Source organism: Odontesthes bonariensis, chromosome 13 (genome assembly GCF_027942865.1).
Source record: "Odontesthes bonariensis isolate fOdoBon6 chromosome 13, fOdoBon6.hap1, whole genome shotgun sequence".
Taxonomy (NCBI): Eukaryota; Metazoa; Chordata; class Actinopteri; order Atheriniformes; family Atherinopsidae; genus Odontesthes; species Odontesthes bonariensis.
Window position 1 is genome coordinate 12,136,150 of NC_134518.1, and position 21,570 is coordinate 12,157,719.

The 21,570-nt window shown below is 40.5% G+C and overlaps 1 protein-coding gene across 1 annotated transcript in view; it reads right to left on the bottom strand.

Annotated features, from left to right (window-relative positions):
* The window catches only part of tenm1 (teneurin transmembrane protein 1), a 182,420-nt gene that overhangs the window by 91,439 nt on the left and 69,411 nt on the right, over positions 1-21,570 (bottom strand). Inside the window, exon 6 of the mRNA XM_075480990.1 lies at positions 7,571-7,744. Within this exon, the coding sequence (XP_075337105.1) occupies positions 7,571-7,744 (174 nt within the window). The remainder of the gene's footprint in view (positions 1-7,570; positions 7,745-21,570) is intronic.

The following is a 21,570-nucleotide window of genomic DNA, read 5'->3' on the forward strand; positions in this document are numbered from 1 at the left end:
TGTCCTGAGGAAAGCAGTCTTTTATTCTACAGTAGATGAATGGAACATGAATAGGGAATGACAGTTGGCAGAACACTGGCAGGCAGACAGGCATGCAGGCTGACTAGCAGGCTGGCGGGCAGATGAGCAAGCAGGTCCTTCTGATGCTAATTACTGTACAGCGCTTCTCTGCGCCTGATGCAACAAGGGGACAGAAAGTGGCGCTCAGGTCAGCCTCAAGGGTGGGTGGCGGAGAGGGGGAGGTTAAAGAGAGAGGGTGAAACGAAGAGAGTAGTGGACCAGTGTCAATTTACAGTTGCTGATGCAAGAGAGAAGAAAAACCCTCCTTGCTCCTCTCTCATTCAGCCTCATCAATAAAGAGTAATCCTGCAGCTCCAGTAAAAAGGGAGGAGGATTGAGTCACACTGGGAATCCCACACAAACCAGGAACTTCGAGGGGCTCTTGTGACCCTCATGAGCTGCTCAGATTACTGCCGTCAATCAGTGTGCTCCACCCCTGTATCCACACCAAACCTGAGACCATCTTTTGAAAAGATCTTTTGAAAACAGAAAATCTCTGTTTCTTCCTCTTTGGCAGGCAAAATGAATACAAGCTTCAATAAACAAGACGATACGCAAACAGGGAGGTAGAATTCTTTCACACCTTGCTATCTTGTAGATTAAATAAACAGAAAACAGCTTGAAAAGTCACACTTACTGTACTGTTGGTTACTTAAAATAAATGGAATGCCATGAATCTCCTTTTGTCTTTTTCACAATCAGTTGGCAGCGAGAGCAACAAATGTTTATTTGAAAATGTTGAGCGTGTTTAAGGAGCAGACTAAAGCGTTGCTGAGTTTCTTGATGTCTTGATGGAAAAGATATATCATTAGCGGACTGGTCTGTTGTAAATACTGAACATTTCAGTAATGATGATGCTTCAGCCAAATATAGCGTGGGATGCTGTTCACACAACACAGCTAATTCCCGCCCTAACACAAATTCCCTCACAGTATGCAAATACAAGTATACACCTGGTTGTTTTCTGCTAAATTAGTCTTTGAAAGGTTCCCATTCCGCAAGACATCTGGATCCGAATGGTTTTACATCTTAACTCTTGACCTCCCCCATTTTTAACAGCGAACTAACAACACCATATTATTTTTCTTCGTCCCTCATGCGAAGCCTTTGTTCCAAAAAGTGGGCGTGAGAACGCCTGCCCATCCGTCTGTCTGTCTGTCTTGTGTCTTCCGTGTGAGTGTGTGTATGCGTGTGGCTGGGTATGCCAGGCCAGTGAAAGAGACGAACTACATTAGGACTTGGGACACAAGGTCTAATTAATTTCTCTTGCCTCCGGCTTATTCAGGTAAAACAATTACACCTGTAATCTATTTTCAACGGAACTAAACTGTCTTTGCAATTAATGTTATTATCCCTCACATTCTAATGAAGCAAGGAACAGACTGAAAGTGCAGTCAGGGTCTTTGTGACGGGACATGTCTGAGGGGACCGAACTATGTGTGTGTGTGTATATTTGTGTGAAACGGTCAAATCCTCCCTGTGTGTGAATCGCACACATATCGGTGCAGACAACATTAATAGTGTTCCAAATGCAAGAGAGACCGAGTTTGCCGCAGGATGAATAAAAATATCACAATGGGCAAGGTCTCTATAATTACTTGAATTCAATTATGGGCCTTTTGAGCAGGTGGCTTAATAAGCTTTCAGCCCTTCCTCTCCACTGTGCAGCCTAATGAGTGTCAGTCAGAGTCAGGAGAAGATAATGCTCTTGGCCTCAGGGCCCTCCATTTCGTCTTCCATCCGTTCTCACCTTCTACCATCAAGCCTCAGGTTATGTCTGTGACAGATACATCTGCCTTGTTCACAAACTCTTCCACTCCTTGACACTAACAATGTTACACATTTAACATGTGTTGCACAAGTTGACATCAAGATCAAGTGCTTGAAGCTTTTTTATTTTATTTATTGAGCTCTACTAAAGCTTGTAACAAGGTAGTCTCAGCAGACGCCTGCACGGAGTGACCAAGGGCAAAGTAATGGGATGCATTTAGGTGAGGACAAGTGACAAGTAAGGGAATTATCAATTTTTAATGAATTCAGAATGAAAAATGATAATTATTTCCTGACAAATTGCATGCATGTTCTATTTTTTTCAATACACACATTTGAAATGTTTCAAAATTCAAATACAATATTTTTCAGAACCCTGCTGAAAGTACCAATACAGCTATGAAAGAAAATATTAAAGACTGTAAAGAGAGTAAAAATCACACTCCCTGTTCTGTAAAAGAACTGAAATAAATGTGCAGAAATGACTCTCTAAATACAAATACTTGTAGTTTCAGAGAGGCTGTAATTGTTCTCAACAAAAGTGACCCTGTATTTTCTGATATGATTTCAAGCTAATTACTGATGTATCGATTTATTGGCGTTTCAGAGCTGGAGTGGATCTGAACTATTTTTATCAGCTTTGAATACTCGTAATGCTTGCTAATTCTAAAAACATTAATTCTGACTTCAGAGAAGACGTGAAGAAAATCCAATTTTCCTTGCTTCGGAGCATGTATTTGCTTGCCTGGAGTCATTATCAACTCAAAAACTCAGACGGAACCCAAACCTGTCAAATTTCTGGGGGGCCCTGAGGTTTGAGAATATGTCAGTCAGTGAGCCGGTCAGATTTGCCGAGGATTTCTACGCCACACACTCGTAATAGTAGAAACATCCATTCTCCTAATCAATATCTCCACCCAACCTTTGAAAAATAATTATTTATTAAAACCAAAACTGTGCTCTGTCTGTCTGTCTGTCAGGCAGATATAGTACGTAGTTTTCGTAAATATAATAAATAGTTCTTCAAACTTTAGTTTTCAAAGACTAGAAAATTTCAAATGGCAAGAATAAGTGCTTCAAAGCTCTCTGCTCTTGATATAATGTTCCATCCACCCTGAAAATACTGTCTGCAGCGTGAAATTTCATTTCATTTCATTTCTTCAGTTGTGTTTGGATGAGATGTTTTAGATGCAGGCTGAGTAACGGACAGACATGTTTCTGCTGTTAGGCTTTCTCAACTTGAGGCGCTCATGCAGGGGGTTCACTAAATGATCTATACTCTCTCTGCATGTGTGTCTGTGTGCAAGTGTGCGTGCACGTGTGCCCGTGTTACATCCTGAGACTGTATCCCAGCGTGAGAAAATCAATGTGAACGCTGTACCAGGGACTAGTTCATCAGCATTTGCACACATGCACAAGCAGGCATTGCACGCTCTGGTTTCTCTCTCTCTCTCTGTCTCTCTCTCTCTCTCTCCCACACACACACTTTTGCTACTCTCATGTACATAAACACAACTTGCGCATAGTTTCTAACTGTTCTGCACACATACACACTGCTCAGCATCACTCCCTTCCACTCTCTCCGCACGCAGTCTGGAATATTGATGTGCTCTTTAAGAGCCCTCCTTTCTGTCTGTGTCACATTCCATCCATCTGCACGCCCTTTCCAACCAAACCGCCAGATAGAATGAAAACAATTAAACACTAACTCTCCTTTCACTCAGTGGTTTGTACAATCATCACAGGGACTCAGATGGCATTCCACAAGCTCCGCATTTCATCATCTTCACATTATAATGAGGCAATATGCCTCACTACTGTATGTCAGTTTGTATCATTTTATATTACTAATTTATCCCGCGTTCCATGTTAGTGAAATATCAGTCCCAAACTTAGATTTACTTCATTAGGGCAGGGAATCCACCGACAGAAAATTTCTTTGCCGAGCACTTCTGCTTTCATCTGCACCAGGGGAATTTCTATGTGTTTGTGTGTGGTCATGTATAGATGCTCCAGTGAATGGGTGGCAGATAAAGAAACAGAGTGAAAAAAAAACAAGACAAAGTGTACATACATGCACATTCACGCATGCGCACCAGCCCGAGGTTGATTATCATGGGGTGAGTGGCAAGTAATGTAGCACTAATTAGAAAAGCTTTTATGTGTGGAGGACTGAGAGGAGTTGCTGGTGATCTCTGGAAATGGCAAGAGAGATAGCAAGAAGAACATAAAACGCAGCATGCAGAGCTTGACAAGACACTAGCCATATGCAGTTGACACAACACGTCAATTAGTGTCTTGCACAGTGGTGCAAACTGCCTTGTGGGGTAGATTAGAATTTCATTTCTCAGGATGCTGATTTCGGCAGAGAACCAACACATCAAACGGACGAATATCTTTGAACGAGCCTTTCTTCATAGCATTGATGTTGACATAAAGACAGCAATCCTAAAAATACCTGAAGAAGAATACAAGAAGATGACTACCCTCCAATCATGCCGCCAAGCTTATTTCATCTCTCCCTACTGAGCCATCATATGAAAAAACAAAGAGAAACCGATAACTATCAACCTCCAATCAGCCTCCTCCTGTTGTTGTTATTTTTATAGCTGTGCATCAGGAACAAAAATAATTCATTTGAAAATAACAAGGCAACAGCTCACACTATGTTTTGTGGCGAGGTCATAAAACTATTTTAGTGTGATATACAATGAAACATCATGCAGCCGGCTTCTTTGTTGTGTTGTGTTTTTTCAGTGGTGCATTTCAGTTGTGCATTCCAGTCTCCTTGCACCACTTCACCTCCTTTCCTTTAACCATGACGTGTTTTATCCTTCCCGCTCCCCGCAGTCTCCTCTCACCATCCTTCATGGTGTAATCTTGGGGATTGTTTGGCCTCTTGGTGTGAGAGGTGATGGGTACAGCAGGATGAGCGTGATAATCTGCCACACTGGATTACAGCCTAATCTCTAATCTCTCTGGCCCTCCTCTTCCAGGAGACCACCTCCACCGTGCCAATTTTATTAATCTGAGCCCCCTGCATCAACAGCTTAGCTTTGCCCATTTTGATTTCCCAGCTTTCATCAAGCACATAAAGCAATAAGAGTTGAAACAATAGATTGCTGTGACGCAACACTCAGAAGTGAATTCTGTGACCCCACCACGCTCTGTTGGAGGATTTAACTACTGATGAGAGTGTTAATCCTTAGAATGTGAGGATTCATCAAGAATAGTTGCTTTAGGGATGTCCCAGGTTGCCTAAATTGCAGTGGGTTGCAGTTTGGCTCATACATTCTCTGTGTAAGTGGCATACATTGGCTCTAACAGCTTCCGATGTAATATCCATCAGAGTCAGACCAAGCATGAAGGTTGCTTTGTCCTGCCTGACTTGATGACCTGAAACACTCACAATTAATGTCCCATATCATGGGGTTAAATTGGTGTTAGAAATGCAACTGGCTAGTTGAAAGAAGGCAGAGTGGAGAAAAGCAATTCTAGTCACGTACTGGCGAAGGGGTAACACGATTAACCAATTACCTACCTTTTCTGATAAATGAGTAATCAGTTCAGGGCTGATCCCTAGACTGGTGTCTTTCTGTTGTGTCAGATCATTCATTATGCTGCTTGTGTTTGTTTCTATGCAAGTTAGAATCCTAATGCCATAGAAACTGACATTTGTGCAAATGGATAAACAAAGTCTCTCACCATGTTCGTTACATGTTGTGTCGTTGAAGATATATTCATTTTCAAATAATTGTTTTGCAACAATTTTAATAACTTTGCTTCCATTTAACCACGAAGCAAAAATTGCTTGAGTGCGCTTAGAGAATTTCTATTACAGAAAGTACAGAGAGAGGAAAACAAGCTCTGGGTATGCCTGGATGTTACCTTACTTTAATAACTATGACTTACCTTAACGTGTGTATTTCATGTCTACTCAAATACATAAATATTTTGATTGATGCTTTTTTTTTTTTCAACATGTTCTTTTAAAAAAAGAACAAATTGAAACGATTAATAGGAAGTGCTTTGCCATAATGGCATCAAAACGGCACCGACTTCAAATTTGCAACACACATGTTTTACTTGGCAAAAAGCACAAAATCTAAAATTGGAAACAAAATGGGACATGTTACGTTATCTTCTGTGCTCCAGAGCATTCATTTGATTGTCTGAAGTCACTGTCAACTCAATGCAAAAAAAGGAAAAACCATAACCACTTTGTTTTGTTTAGGGGCCAGAGGTTTGAAAATATCAGTTCAGTGAGCAGTTGACCTGGCCTGTTCTTGGCCCGCTCTTCTGACTGGCTCTAAGGCACGTCAGGGAAACCATTCAGACCCCTAAACACAATTCTCTGAGGCTAAATGTCTGCTAAGGTGTGGAATCATTTTCAAAAGGACCACCACACCACACTAATCAAAGGAGTTAAAATAGCTAATATCATCACGATGATTTGTGGGAAAAAATACACTAACTTATAGTTTTACGAGAGAAGCTTTTTCAATGATCTGGAGCCAGAAACGCCAAGCAGCCATCATTGGCATTGCTCTTCAAGATACTTAAACAAAGGCCTACTGGGTCCACTTCCAAAACCAGAGAGCTACATCTGAAACAGTCTATGAGCTCCACAAACTTGGTTTTACCTGAGCTGAATGTGAAGGTCTTCTACTTTAAGTTGAGTCTTCTAGATTTATTATGAAGGAAGTGTGCGAGATAGAGTTCATTGATTGTGCTCAATTTGGCAATGTTAAAAAGTAACTGAACTCAGTGAACTGATGCATACAAAAGAACTGAAAGCTGCTTTTTATATTAGGTTCACCATGCAAGAGATAATAAGCAGATAACAATGAGGCTAAAACGAAGAGAAGAAGAAGAAGAAATATGTTACAGACAGTTTGTCAAAATCAACAGATGGGTTCATTCTAAAAGAAATAGCAGGCACAAAAAAGAAAAAAAAGAAATTAGAAAAATTACAAATGACCTGTTGACCGAAAGTCTTATGAATTACTGGGAATTATTCATACGTTGAAGAAAAAGGTCTCTCTGGCAGCAAAACCAACAATGCTCTCCAAGACCATAATTTTCTCTCTTGTTTTTTTTTTTTTCATCGAGCAACTTCATTGTGTTCATTCTCATCTCTTTTCAAAATCTGGCACAGACATTATGCACAATGCAGCCATTGATTTCAGTGTGTTACACTGATATTGGCCAAAACAAATTCCAAGTGACACAATCACAATCATAGATGAAGAGCAGGATGATTTCCCCCCCCCCCCCCCCGCCCCCGCTTCCAAAACTGGGACTCAAATGAAATCACGTGGTTCTGTTTGGAGATACAAAAGGCTCGACATAACCTGTAAACATGTGAACTACGGAAAGGTTGTTTTTTAAGGAGTCATCATACGTCGTGTTCACAGGTGCACGTTGTGGAGAGCATTGTCTCTGGCTGACCAAATCAGTCTCTAGTTGAACTGCATACTTGCCTTTTTTTGCCTTTAAAATGTCAGCGATATACATAGCCAGCCAACACTGTTAAAGAAAATTGAAATGAAACACTCGCTACCATCATTCATTTGTTCATTCAATACATTTTCTGTTTACAAATTTTTCAAACCACTGTTTTACATTTGTTCTGTGGATACTCACAGGCAAATCCTGTCAATAACTGAGTGCAGACCATCTGTTATTATGCAGTACGCTGCGCGTGCATGTGTGTGTGTTTGCGTGAGTATCAGCTCACCTCTGTCCCCAGCATGTGTGTTTTCAGGGTTGAGTGTGTCCAGCAGGTGGACGGAGCTGGTAGGTCTGGTTTTGCCGCGGTCCTCCTGTTGATGGTCCGCTGAGCTCAGGCCATTCTCATACAGCTGGCTTTCACCGTGCCGCAGATGCCAGGTCAGACCTAACAGGTGGACCGCTGCACACACACACACACACACACACACACACACGCACACACGCACACACACATAAAATGCGACAGCCAAAGGGAAAAGAAAAGCGGAGATAAAAGATCATTATTCAAGAGATGCGAAGGGGTGTGTCTGAATCTCGTTTATTGCCCATCTTAGAGCGCTCACTCTTTTTATGTGCTTATTAGTGCCAGCAAGCGATGGACAATTAGCAAATACACAAACACACATCCGTACTCAAACACTGTCACACACAGATTCTGTACGTGCATCTAAACGTGTGCACATGACCATAGAACGTAGCCGAGGTGAGCAATTAAGGAAGATCTTCAGAGCCTGAGCCCAGGGCTGGTATTAAAGCGTTAACACAGTCTTTTATGCATGACTAATGATGCTTTGAAAGCTGCTACCGATTCACAATCCATATGGGGCTTTTAAACAACAAAGGATATGGGAGGATACTGGATTCCCCCACCTACTCATAAAACTGTTTACTAGGACAACAATCCAACATGCTGTCAAATAAGAAAAACACCTGCCCATTAAAGAAATTAATCAGTGTCTTTCAAGGTTGAAATGAAATGTAATGTTCACCTTCTTCGGACCATTCACAAAGTTCTATTCTCATGCTTCTTTTTTCTTTTTTTTTTTTCTTAACTTTGAAAGATCTGAAAAGGTTATGTGCATTTGCTTGTGGAAAGAACAAAGCAAATGAAATACATCTTTGCATTTTTTTCTCCCCTGACACATTTGGAACATCAAACAAAAGCAATGACTCAAATCACAAAGTTGCGGTGTGCTGGTGGCAGTCTGAAGATGGCTGCTGCGCTCAGATCAAGGTAAGAAACTTCTAAGGACTTCAAACATCTTCACTGTCAGCCGTCTGTCTGCTGATTGCCGACGCCCAGAAAAGGCATTCACACAAAATGGCTGCTTGGTAAAAGAAATAAAAAATCCAATTATATACACCAGGATATAAGTTAGTTAACTAATGCAATCATACAAGTACTACAAACTGCTACTAGACCATATTACCTGCTGTTTTCATGTATGCATGGACAGCCTTGCATGCTCATGCACACTTACCAGCTCTCCCACACTCAATTCCCAGATGATGAGGAATGCCTAATTAAAACTCCAGATAGTTCAAAGCCATTTGCAGTTACTTTCCATTGAAGCATGGGGAGGGAAAAAGCTCTATTTTCACTGAAAAATACAGCAAATCTATGATGAGCTTTGAGAGTTGAAGCCAACGTGGTCCCTCGCTGCTCGCTGTCATCTACTGGGACCGTCAAATCATACATTTTAACGTTGCAACTTCTGAGCAGCTCAAGCCACTGTTGGTTTAGCTATCTACTCATGCACAATTCGAGCTCTTCAAAGCAGAACACTGACGATTATCAGGGCCACAAGAGAGACGTCATGCATCATTTAGTTCAGACTAATTGAACTGTCAGCTGTGACGAGACCGGTCGTGGACACGCACATACTCTTCACTCCTCACTCATTGGAAAAGATCTCTTTCTTTCTCCCTCACTGTATTTCTCTTATTTTTGTGTTTGGAGATGCAGTGTTCGCGATTTTCTCATGAACGCACTGCTGTGAAATTTGTTGTGACTCATTGTGAAGCTGGGAGAAAAAAAAGCCCAAAACAGTATGTCAAACAGTAACCCAAATGATCAACCTCGTACATTCAATTTCATGGGTTAAGTTTCAGACGAAATCCATTCTAACTGTCTGCTACTGTATGAACTTCATCATTAGCAGACTGGTGGGGACAAAAAAATGTTTAAATAAACCGTGAGAGAACTATATTGGCAATTCTCGGAATCACATTTTATTTGGGAACGACAGATTGAGAGACAATCCAATATTTTCTTTAAAGCCGCAGCCACCTATCAACTCTCTTCATTAGGATTAAATGTAAAATGTGGAATTGCACCTGCGAATGTAGGTTTGCATTCATCAACACTGTTTGTACTGCATTATATTTCGCACTGGAGTGGAACAACCTATCATAGTTTCATAAATTAGTCTGTAAGAGTGCTCGGTGAGGTATGACAAGTTATTCCCGAAAAGATATATTTAGAATTTCCACCATTCAATCTTTCATGCTCTACATTCTCTTCACTTCCTCTCATCTGAATTGCTTTTCTTGTTCCCCTTGTTCTCCAATGCCCGCCCCGCTCGCCTGCACCTCTGTTAGGGAAGTATTACCCACTCCAGTTGTGACTCTGCAGCAACAGTCCTCACCAGCTCTCCCACCTTCTCCTCTTCACCACTTGATGCCTTCTCAAAAGCCCTCTGGTCCCTACTTCTGCTCATCACTCTCTTGTTTTATGGCTGTTAACCTTTTGCTAGAACACTTAGCATCAACAGACACGGAGGATGCACACACACACATGCGAACATGCTGAAGCAAGAAGGGAACAAGAGTATGGAAATGTTATATATCTCATATCAAGACCAGTGAGGAAATGTCTATTTTTCACTCTCCAAGCTGATTCTGGGTATTTGAGTAAGTCTTTACAGAGTCTAAATTAAAAGACTAAACTTTAGGTTTCTGCTGAAGGACACGATTTAAGTGCAAATTATTTACACATTTTCAATGGAACTCAATTTCAACAGAATTTTTACACATTACACATATTGCTTCCATGTGTCCTAATATTTGTAGTTTGTAATATGTAGTTCTTGGTACTGTAGCTCATATCTATATCAATTACAACAGAAACCAATACATCCCTAGAATAAACATATTTCGGCTCTGTCCATTAAAGTTAAGTACATTTTATTTGCATGTTTTCAGTCTTCTTTATTCCGCATATCCATTCAATCCACAAAAACCCAACAGTAAAGCTTTTGATGACATAAAGAAACTGCTCATTGCAGTCCACACTCTCCCACAGAGGCTGGCTGCCTGCTTCAACAACCATAAAGCGCATATCAAAGAGGGATGTTGCCTCCAGATCAGAAACTCAAAAACCAATGCCATATGCCACATTCTCTTGAATGCACAGGACAGGTCTTCACCTCCAGTTGCAAAAAAAGAGATAGAAGTCGCTGAAAAAAGTGTTCTTTTTCCCACTTTATTACCTGTTTTCCTAATGAGCTTTTTATCATAATCATTTAAGTTCAAGTCTTCTTGAATACATGATGCTCATTTTGTTAAACTATGGCTCCATTTAGAGTTGATGGACACCTCAACCACTAAAATTTAAACTAATTGGTGACCCATTTTTCTGGTGCCTGTTCTGCTAAAGACGCCCAAACACTCTCATTCACGTGCTGCAAGAGAGCGGCAGTTTAATAGGTAAAAAAGATGAGCAAAAAGATATATATATAAATATATATTTTTTTTTTCGACCTTGAAAATATTATTTTAGAGTTACGAACTACTTACCATTGATTCTCAGGTGCACAGATAGGGCTGGCTCAGTTGTCATAGGGATATGCTGTTGTCCTAAGTTTGCCTATTGAGAGTAGACCTTGTTTGATATTGTCAGAAATCTGGCTTGTTAAGAAAACACGTTAAAGCCTGTGTACATGGAAGAAAAAGAAAGAGGAGGGAAGGGAATTACAACTCCCACACAGGGCCAAATTAGTCTGAAACCGGGTGTTGACGCCTGCCCTTTTTTTTAATCTTGACTCAGTAATGTAGGGCAAACTGCCAAATAAAGCTGTAATTTCATATTGCCACAAGAGACAACTTAGAATTTAGCAGTTTAAGGACACATATTATCAAACTGAAGACATATTTCAGTCAAGGTATTATGTATCTCGGTCACCACACAGCTTCTGCTTCTAAAGGGACATTTGTGACATCGTCAAAAAAGAATTTAAAAAGGGGAATCTACTGTAGTGGGCCAAAAAAATACTAACTTATACTAATACTAACTTTGTTTCATTTCCCAACTCTCTAGCTTTATTAATCCTTTGCATGGACACATAAAGTACATACACAGTCCCTCAGAAACACACACAGCATGCAGCCAGTTATGAGAGCAGCATGTGCTCAGCATGATTCTTCACTCTTCCTCTCTTTTTCTCTTGCCTGTCAATCCATCTCTTTCTCTTCGTCCATCTTTCCCTCTTGTGCTTTTGCAAAAAAAAAGGCCTACATAACCGTCACAAGTTAGAGGCAGACTCAGAGTGAATCCAGTCATTATAACCGGTGAAAGAGAAGCAGCAGAGTGGCGACAATGAGCAGCAGTGCAGAGAGCTAACAGGCCGAGGCCCTCTCGCACATGAATCATTGATCAGTGTGACAGTGAGATGACTGCCAGAGGTAATAGGATGGCGCTGCTGTGAAGGGACTTTTGCTGAACCCTCGCTGTTGGCTACCCTGCTGAGCTGTGTGCTGAGGATGAGGCAGGCTGAGGGGAAGAGCGCAAGATCAGGAGAAACTGAGACAGTTCACTGTTAATAAAAAAGATGTGCTTGATGTGGCTTTTACTGTTTTCACTGAAACTACACAAGGATTGAGGTGCTAGAATTGCGAATAAAGCTACCGAGGCTACTGAGAGAGCAGCCACTTCACTGGGGTTGTTGTACATTGACAGCTATATACACTGAATATGTTTATCATGATTGTACTAAATGACAGCTCTAAACAACTAAGATCTATACCTTATTCTTTTCAGATGGGTATGTTTTAAAAGCAGACTATTTAAGCAGGTAGACAAACCGATAATGCTAGCTTGCAGTAGCTGCTGCAGTAGATGCCGTTGCCAGGCATGTGTGTGCCTCCAGATTAGATAGAAATGATTGCAGGCCCCAGCGATGATTAGATTTCACACTTGTGGTGAGAAATAGAGAAGGAGATAAAGAAAATTGTGTGTGTGTTTTTGTGCATTCCTATTTAATGCCTCTGCTACACTACTTGTAAGTCCTAGCTGGGCTGCAGGGCACAATGGGTACGATTGACTATGAATATACTGTCCTATCGATAGGCATTACAGCCAAGGTGGCACTGAAGTCAGTTAAAAATGATTTATCAATACTCTCACTCAAGCAGAAGCACACCCAAGTCTGATTGCTGGGCTCTTTTCGCTTGTAGACATGTAGGTAACCACCAACTATATTCCGTCTGACAACCAAAGACTACAGCCCGCTTTGCCGAGCAGCAAACACATTCAAGAGCATCAGTCATTGGATTTAGTGTGTAGTTTAGCATGTACAGTAAAGGCAATTGCTCATCTACGTTCTGCATGACTGTGTCAGCCTGTAGCTAAGCCTAAACTTCTGAGGGATGGGAGAAAGAGAGGAAGAAATGGAGAGAAAAGAAGAGAGAGATAAAGGTCTCACACAGAGAGAGGGAGAGTGGGATAAGAGGAGGAGAGAGACAAATGGGGAAAACAAGTGTGAAGGAGAGTGAAGGAGAGGGACTTCAGGGCCAATAAAACAAATCTGTGTCTAACTCCACGTCAGCATGGAAACAGTAGCCTGCGGGGTCCGCCTGCCCTCCCACCTTTTTCGCCTGTCGACCCTCACTTTGCTCTGTCAGACATGAGGTCCTGAAGTGTTTTTCTCACATCCAACCCCCAACCCCCTCCATCAACTCCTTAAAAGCAACTAATACAACTGTCATGACTGTTTAAGTGTGTCTGTTCGCGTGCATGAGTGTGTCTTCTGACATTTTCTTGAATGCAAGAAAGCGAATGAGCAATCTCCTGCCATACATAAACCTTGGGTCTCTTTCTTTTGACCTTGCTTATCTGCAATGGGAAAATCTTGTCTGGATAAAAAGGTAAAATGACAGAGGGATAAAGAAGAAGCAGAGGTGGTGACGCACTCCTCATGTCTTGAATGATAAGATTTGCAATATGTCCCTGTCTTTTCTTTACCTGTAAACCTCGCTGTCAGAGTTTTCTGGTTAGACATGGTTCCGATGGTACACCAAGTCCAACAGATCCCAGCTTTATGCCTCATGCATTTTTCTGTTATTTTTTCATTTCTGATCACGCCTCCTCTCTCTTTCTGTCACAGTCCTCTGCTCCCTGGGTCTGTCTCCCACTCGCTGTCTTTCTGATGTTGGTCCCTTTTTGAAAGCTGAGTCACGATGAAATGGAAGGAGTGGCGCTGAATGAGCAGGACATCGGCGCCATGTTGCGTTCCCCTCCGGCAGCTACCACCTGCCAACGCTGAGAGGCAAAAACACGGCAGACAAACAACGACTCACAACTGCCGGTCACATACTGTAGAGCTCAATTCCAACGTGTTTGCGCAAAAGCGTGGGTGTGTTACTGTGTTTCTGTGTGTGTGAATCTGTAACAGGGTCAGCCAGAGAGAAAATCGGTGTCTTGAATGTGGGCTGCTGTGCACGCCTGTGTGTAACTGTGTGAGCGCACACTTGTCTGGTGAACTATTGGAGCTATTGAGGCTATTTTCTTTCCTTCCGTGACCTTCTGGAGACATTTTACCAAAGGGCTCCCTCACCATTCAGAGCTTTCTGACCAGAGCCCGTCTAGCCATTTAAAGCAATTTTACCAAAGGCTCCTGTAGCTGTTAGGGTAGTTTTAGCAAAGGCCAGCGGGTTTCTTAGAGCTGCATCAGCCGGCCAAAATAGAGGAGTGGAAACAAAGAGAAACGGGATCAATCAATAAAAACACCAATGAGGCATGAAGCAGCTGGTTGAAAGAAGCTGGTGTCAAGGAACGCACACTCACACACAAACACACACACAAACACACACACACACACACACACACACTCACACCAACACATATGCAGTCCTTTACATGATCAAAAAAAAAGAAGATAAATTAACAATATATAAACCTAAAATACAGGCTCCAAGTGGTACCTTTCAGAATAAAGACTACATATGTTGTGTTTCAAGATCTCATAGAATGATGAATGTAACTGAGAATATTATTTTCAGCTGAAACTGATGAGCTGTTTGCAGATAGAAAAGAGCATTAAACATCTGCAGCTCATCCAGAACGCTGCTGCTAGAGTTTTAACCCGGACTAAGAGATCTGATCACATCACACCAGTTTTAAAATCTTTACACTGGCTTCCAGTCAGTCACAGAATAGATTTTAAAAGCCTGCTGATGGTTTACAAATCCCAGAACGGTTTAGGCCCAAAATACATCTGTGATATGTTCAGAGAATATAAACCCAGCAGAGCTCTGAGATCCAAGGACTCAGGTCAGCTGGTCCAGTCCAGAGTCCAGACTAAACACGGAGAAGCAGCATTTAGCTGTTATGCTGCCAACAAGTGGAACAAACTGCCAGTGGAGATTAAACTTTCACCAAATGGAGACATTTTTAAATCCAGGTTAAAGACATTTCTTTTCTCATGTGTCTATGCATGAAATATCTTTTAACTTATCTAGACTGTTGCCTGTTTTTAAATTCATGATGATTTTATTTGTTTCTCTTTATATTCTTTTATGTATTTTTAATGCTTCTTGCACTCCCTGCTGCAATGCTTTTATTTTATGTAAAGCACTTTGAACTGTTTGTACATGAAATGTGCTATACAAATAAATTTGATATGATATGATATATATGATAGATATGACACTATATGCAGGCCTTATTTTTATTTGATATTTTTTGATACACCCACATAAACACAAATCCAAACAAGTACAGTGACTAAAAGGTGGGAGCCCTATGGAAATGAGCTTTAATTGCTCAAAAGATTAAAAACATCTGTTGAAACAAAGAGCATAAAGCATAAACTGTGCAGAGCACAGCAGCCGCACTGTGACTGTGACTGTGACAGTGTGTGTGACAGCGTTTTTGTGTCCAACTGAACTGTACTTAGCCCAAACACTCCTAATGGATTCTAGTCTCCAGCACTGACTGAAAACAAGTCACGGCAGCCAATCTTACCCACTCGGCATTGCGGAGTAGATAATTGGTTGCCAGTTTGCACAGAGCTGCACAATGAGGGGGATCGCTGCTGATCCCAGAAAAAGGCATCACTTGTTTAAATAACTTTGATGGAAGGTAACATTTCATTAGGACTCCCAATACGCACCTCAACAGCTTTGTTCCGACAACTATCAACAAACCATGTGACATTCCTTCTGTATGGGTGATCACTGATAGGTAGTAAACCTACCACCTGCCATGTTAACTTATTGCCATCCCTTGTATGCAGACTAAGTGAATGAAAACACATCAATACAGTATCTTTATACCCCGTCGTATTCATCATTATAAATGTTGTTTCTACACATTTGCAGTCCTCAGTTTATCTGCTTCTTTTTTATATACCACCCAACGACAGCTTCAGGATGTGAAATCCACAAAGTTAAACATTTCTGAGGCATTTTCGCATTGAGTCAATAAAAACATCTCAGAGTACAGCACACTATGCTGCGCAGCGGCTGGCAGATAGTGCTGCCTGACTGCATATGTGATGCAGTTCAATAAAAGTAAATAAAAGTAGCAGATCTTGAGAGGAGTAAACTTTTATCCCATTTGGACTTATGTTTTGGAGGCTTTGCTTATTTGTCTTTTGTACTCATACAGGAAAAATGGGCCAAAGATTATTTCACTTTGCTTTCTTTTGAGGCATTTACTGACTGTAATTACTATTTCACATAATATCAAAACTGGTGAAACTATACTGCATCAAGTCATTTTTTTTTTTTGCTAATAAGAAGAATATTCCTGAGCCTTGACGATGGGAAAAATGGATAGATAAGCTAAATGTTTCATTCATCAACGCCACAGCTGTGGTGTGATGGTCACTCGGGTGCATACTGATAAAAAAACGCTACTTTGTTCAAGTTTGTGCGTTTACTGCGTTTGCTGTCCAACAGCTTAAATGAGTGCTGGGGGCACTGGTGTTTAAGCTGGAGGTCCTGTGGTTGGAAAGAACAACTAAACATTGTTGCTAGCTTGAAACCAATGTAACCCATACGAAAGCTTCAGAATACATCAAAGGGATTTTTTTCCCCTATATTTTTAAAACGGGTTTTGTGAAACACTTATGAACAGTTAGTGTCATACCTGCAGCAGTCAGAGAGCTCTCAGTTTATTCTGTCTCAGGGAAGGAAAAAGAGCAAATTTTCACAATCCAAAATAAACTTATTGACTTAAAGAGGTCCAACCAAATGCAAAGTTGCTGATTTTTTTTTCTGCTCTTCAATTTAGCCTTAGACAGGTATTTACATTAGTGCAATTTTGTCTTACCTCAACAGTGTCTGAGCTTCGCTGCTAGTGCCCTGTATGATGTAGCCATTGTTTTTTTCTTCAGCTAATATTGTAAAATGTAGATTTGAAGGAAACAACCATTTGATGCAAAAGTTAACTAGGGTTGAAATTCAAAATATAGCTATAAGTTTATGAGGTTGAAGTGATTTGGAGCAGCTGCTAGCTTGGCTTCTGTCAGAATTTCTCACTGTTTCTCTAAACTGAGAGTGCTATTGCCACAGTTTACTGCAACAAAGACACAGACTGCTCTCAAATAACTCTTCACAGAACCCAACAACAAACAAAATAGAATACTCCTTGTGCATTGTACAGAGGTTGTAAGTGCCAGGAAAGCCTTCCTTTATATTAAAGATGATATTTCTAAAAAAATAACTTGGTTTATTTAACTTTTAGGGGCCAAAATCATGTAACTTTTCAAGCTGTCCCCATTGTTCCACATACACACCCACCTACATTTATAGCATTATGTATTATGCAATATATGCAAAAAGCTGTAAATTCAACCTGTAACTATAACTCAAATTTACACTCCTCCGCTGTTTATATAATAACAGTTTGTTTTGTTCTATTTTAAAGACTCCTTAGCAACTGGAAACTTCTTGAGCAAACAATTACTTTCTTCAAGAACCTTCCTCAACTACAGCTATACCTCACATAACCTTAATTAGGTGTGTGCAGTCAGTCAGGCCATTGAACTTTAAGCAGAAATGAGTAACAATTGTAAGATTTATTAATGGATTTAAAACTATATTCTTGAGAAAATTACTTTGTCAAATGACTTTGACAGCGGCTGTAGCTCAGGAGGAAGAGTGTGTGTTTGAGTGTGTGTATGAATGGTTAGAAAGCACGTAGTTATGTACAGACTTAAGACATGGTGTATGAGTGTGTGTGAATGTGGCATGTAGTGTTAGAAGCGCTTTGAGTGGTCAGCTAGACTAGAAAAGTGCTGAAAAGCGCTAGATAAGTACTGTCCATTTACCATTTACAACCTGCAACTGTCAGTAGATTGAGCGTTTAATAGCGTAATAGCGTTTTTTTTTAGAATCTTTTGTGTCATCCACATCAATTTGGATTTTCACACTATGGCAAATGGCAGTCATTGTAAACACCTTAACTTCATGTGTGACTGTAACAGCTGAAAGAGAAAAAAGTTACTTTGCTCTCCACTGTGTCACTTACACCATCTGTGCTCACCTCTTTTAAATCTCTCAAAACCATAATATTAGATACAGTGGCATGTTTAATATGATTTACTGATGCTAGTTTGGATTCTTCTTATTAGCTGTTGGATTTCAATTTGTTTCCTATCTGCATGTTGCATTATCAAGAACTTGGAATATCATAGAGCACACGCTTCATTTATGATAAGCCATAATCTGCTCGGTGCTTTGAGACACAGATGAGGCCTGCCAGGACGTTTGGAGGAGAAATCCAGATTAAGAGTGACTTCAGAAATCTTACCACGCTTTAGCCACTAAGCATTTGCTATGTGATAAATTAAATATAGATGATTTTCGTCTATAAGAAATGTATCTGCTAAATATTTTAGATTAATTTCTCCATCATGAAATGCATAATTTCTGCTTAGAAATCAGTTAATTTATTTGTCAAATTTGAAGCAAATGAAAAATAATTTCAGCACTTAATGAAGACTAGATATGCTGCACATAATATTCAAGCTGACACACTTACTCAGTTAGCTAGCCAACAGGATATAAATTCAACTGTTTGAGCAGTTGCTTAATTGGAATAATTCCCCAAGCAGCAATGCCAAAGGTTTACTCCAGCTTCCAAGATGGGTGCACCATTATCATTAATTCTTGCAAACAGAGTGTATTTGGGCTTCGGATTGTTTGTTAGACAAAACAAGGAAGTGAAAAGGTGTCACTTCAGGCTGTGGAAAACCAGATTAAGAAAGTAATCTGCAAGGCAATAACCATTAGCTGTAGATAGTAAACGTTCATTTTTTTTTATTAGACCACAACTGAAGACTGCACTGCGTTTGACCTTTGCAATAAACATGCAACTTTTAAGGAACATGTCTACCATCAAACATGGAAAGTAAATTTACTGAGAAAAAAAACCACGAAAGTAATAAACTCATAGCCACTAATGACTTATCTGGCTCATTGTAGAACCACCAGGTTGCCTGAAGCAACAAATATTGCACAACAGAACCATAAAGAAGATCTTGGCTTACAGCTTACACGGTCTGTGTCTCTCTGCTTGTGTGTGTGCACGTGGCTGAAATGTGATTTGGTGCTGATTATTAGATTGCAGGGTGCTGCTGACTTGTTCATTTCCCTTGCGTCAGAAGCTTCTCCCTGTTGCCATAGAGATGATTATGGTTCATAAGTAAAACATCCCACCCTGTCTCCTAATATTTGATTGAGCAACTAAAGGCTGTAACTATTCAAAGCAGCAAAGCATCCAACAAAGCAGAAAATATTCTAATTAACTATTTTTTCCAGTAGGATGGTATGTAGGTTATACAGAAGCAGAACTTAAAAGATGCTTCAAGCATAAAATGTGTTACAGGTAGTGTTGTCAGTGGCAGTTTTCTTCAAGATCACAGATCCAATCTTGATCTGTCCTCTACCTCTCCTTTAATGCCCTGTTCGCTATCATAATGCCTGCTCCTCATATCTGATGGCCGTGTTGTGCTTAATAACAAGCTTCGACTGCAGGAAGGAGGGGTACTTTGGGGGATAAGCAAATTAACAAAGCTATTCACAGCCCCCTGCAGCACCAGGGGGTGTTGGAGGAAAGGAAAGAGGGCAGTGAAGAAAAAAGAGGAGGACTGCCTTAGCTCAACACAACAGGGGGCATAGGCTGCAATCACTTAGGCACAGCATTATCTCCGCAATCATGCATCGTGCTTTTGTTGTGCTAATTGGAAACCTTAATATGAGGAATAATATTGCTGCCTCATTATTTACTGAGTGACTTTCTTCCCAAATTAATAAACAAGTCTCAGAACTTATACAGAGAGCTTTAGGGACTGGGAATCATTTGAGGTAGTTATTAAGAATGGGTTTAAAGAGCTACGTCAGATGTTCCAAAATGTGCTCCATGTGTCGGACGTTTGCACCGCTGGTCTCACAGGGCACGTGAGATCAGTTACAAGCTCCGTTACAAGCTGAACCAGGCATGATTGTAGCGAGCACTGCAAGGTTTGGCCGAGTGTTACAAGAAAATATGACAATTCTGCCAAATATAGCAGCTGTGTGAAGATGGTTTTCACCAAGGGGGAGAGGGCTTCGCCAAAATTCTGAAATGTTTGGCTCCGGCTTGGCACGACTGTAAAGGAAAATGCCATATTTTTTTTTAATGTTGCAAAAGCCTTGATTAAGTCAGCACCATTTGTGGTATGTAACCAACAAGTACACAACATTTACCTATAACAGAAAGAAAATACTAAGTTTTCTTAAAATGATGCAAAGAAAAGTAGAAAATGGTGTTTGGTGCCTTTGCTCGACATGTCAGACTTAAGTTATTAATCAGCTATGAAAATGTCTTCTGTTGAATGTCTAATGTAGTAAAAGATTATGGTGCACTAGAAAATCTTTTCTTTTTTATGATTATTGTTTGAAAAGAGAAATAAATGTGTTCAGCCTACAACAGCAGCCCACCTCAGGGCAGTGGAACAGTCAGTGGAAGCTGATTATATTTGGAAGTTCGTTATCATATTCTGAAAGCTGAATTAATTCCATTTGTATTACATTATGATAATAAAAAATAATCTCCAATAGGAACTTGATTTAATGAGAGACTGACATTTAATCAATAAATACAGGAGAAATCTGAATGGCAATTATTTGGTGAAGATGAGAAAGTGCAGTACCAGTGGGGCAAAACATTTTTTTTCTCTTCTTCCTGTCAGTGACTGTTAATTAATTCATTAAAATTACTGAATCATTATGTAATGAAGGAACCTAATCATCTGGTGGCCTGTGTCTCAACCTCTCCCCCTAGACAAAGGCATTAAGTCCATGACCACTTTAATCTTGCAATTTGAATATCTTTGATTTACAGGCTAACACATCATCTGTTCTTACATCCCATACATCTTGGTGTGGTTTCCATGGTGACGTCAACATGGAGATCAATCATTGCCAAACAGGAGTGGAGCATGACACCAATTAAAAGGTGATGTCGTCTCCAAGTCATCACTCACACTCCTTGCTAATGCACTAATTACCGGGGCTGGGACATTAATGGAATAGCATGGTTCAGCCTGGGGATTAATCTGCATGGATTGGCCAGTGTGTGTGTGATGTCTGTCTGTGATGTGTGTGTGTATGCGTTTGTGTGTGTGAATAATGCAAAACCAAGGCATGACCTTGAGCACCACCCCAGGAGGGAAATGAACTGGCTGGATGGAGGTCTAGGATATCTACAGTTGGTGCTGGGGACGGAGGCCGAAGTGCTGCGATGGAGGACCCAGTCAGGGTTGAGGATGAGCAGGGAATCGTTGCAATTGAAAGGGAACGGTAAATAAAATTTCGTGTTCGACCTTGACAAACCACTCATGATGCTCCACGCAACAACAAATCCTTATACAGTTTTGATTTTCTAAAAGTTGTTTCATTTATAGTTTGTATCAGTCATGTAAACTGGAGCTGGAGGCTCAGGAGTATGATGCCTTTATC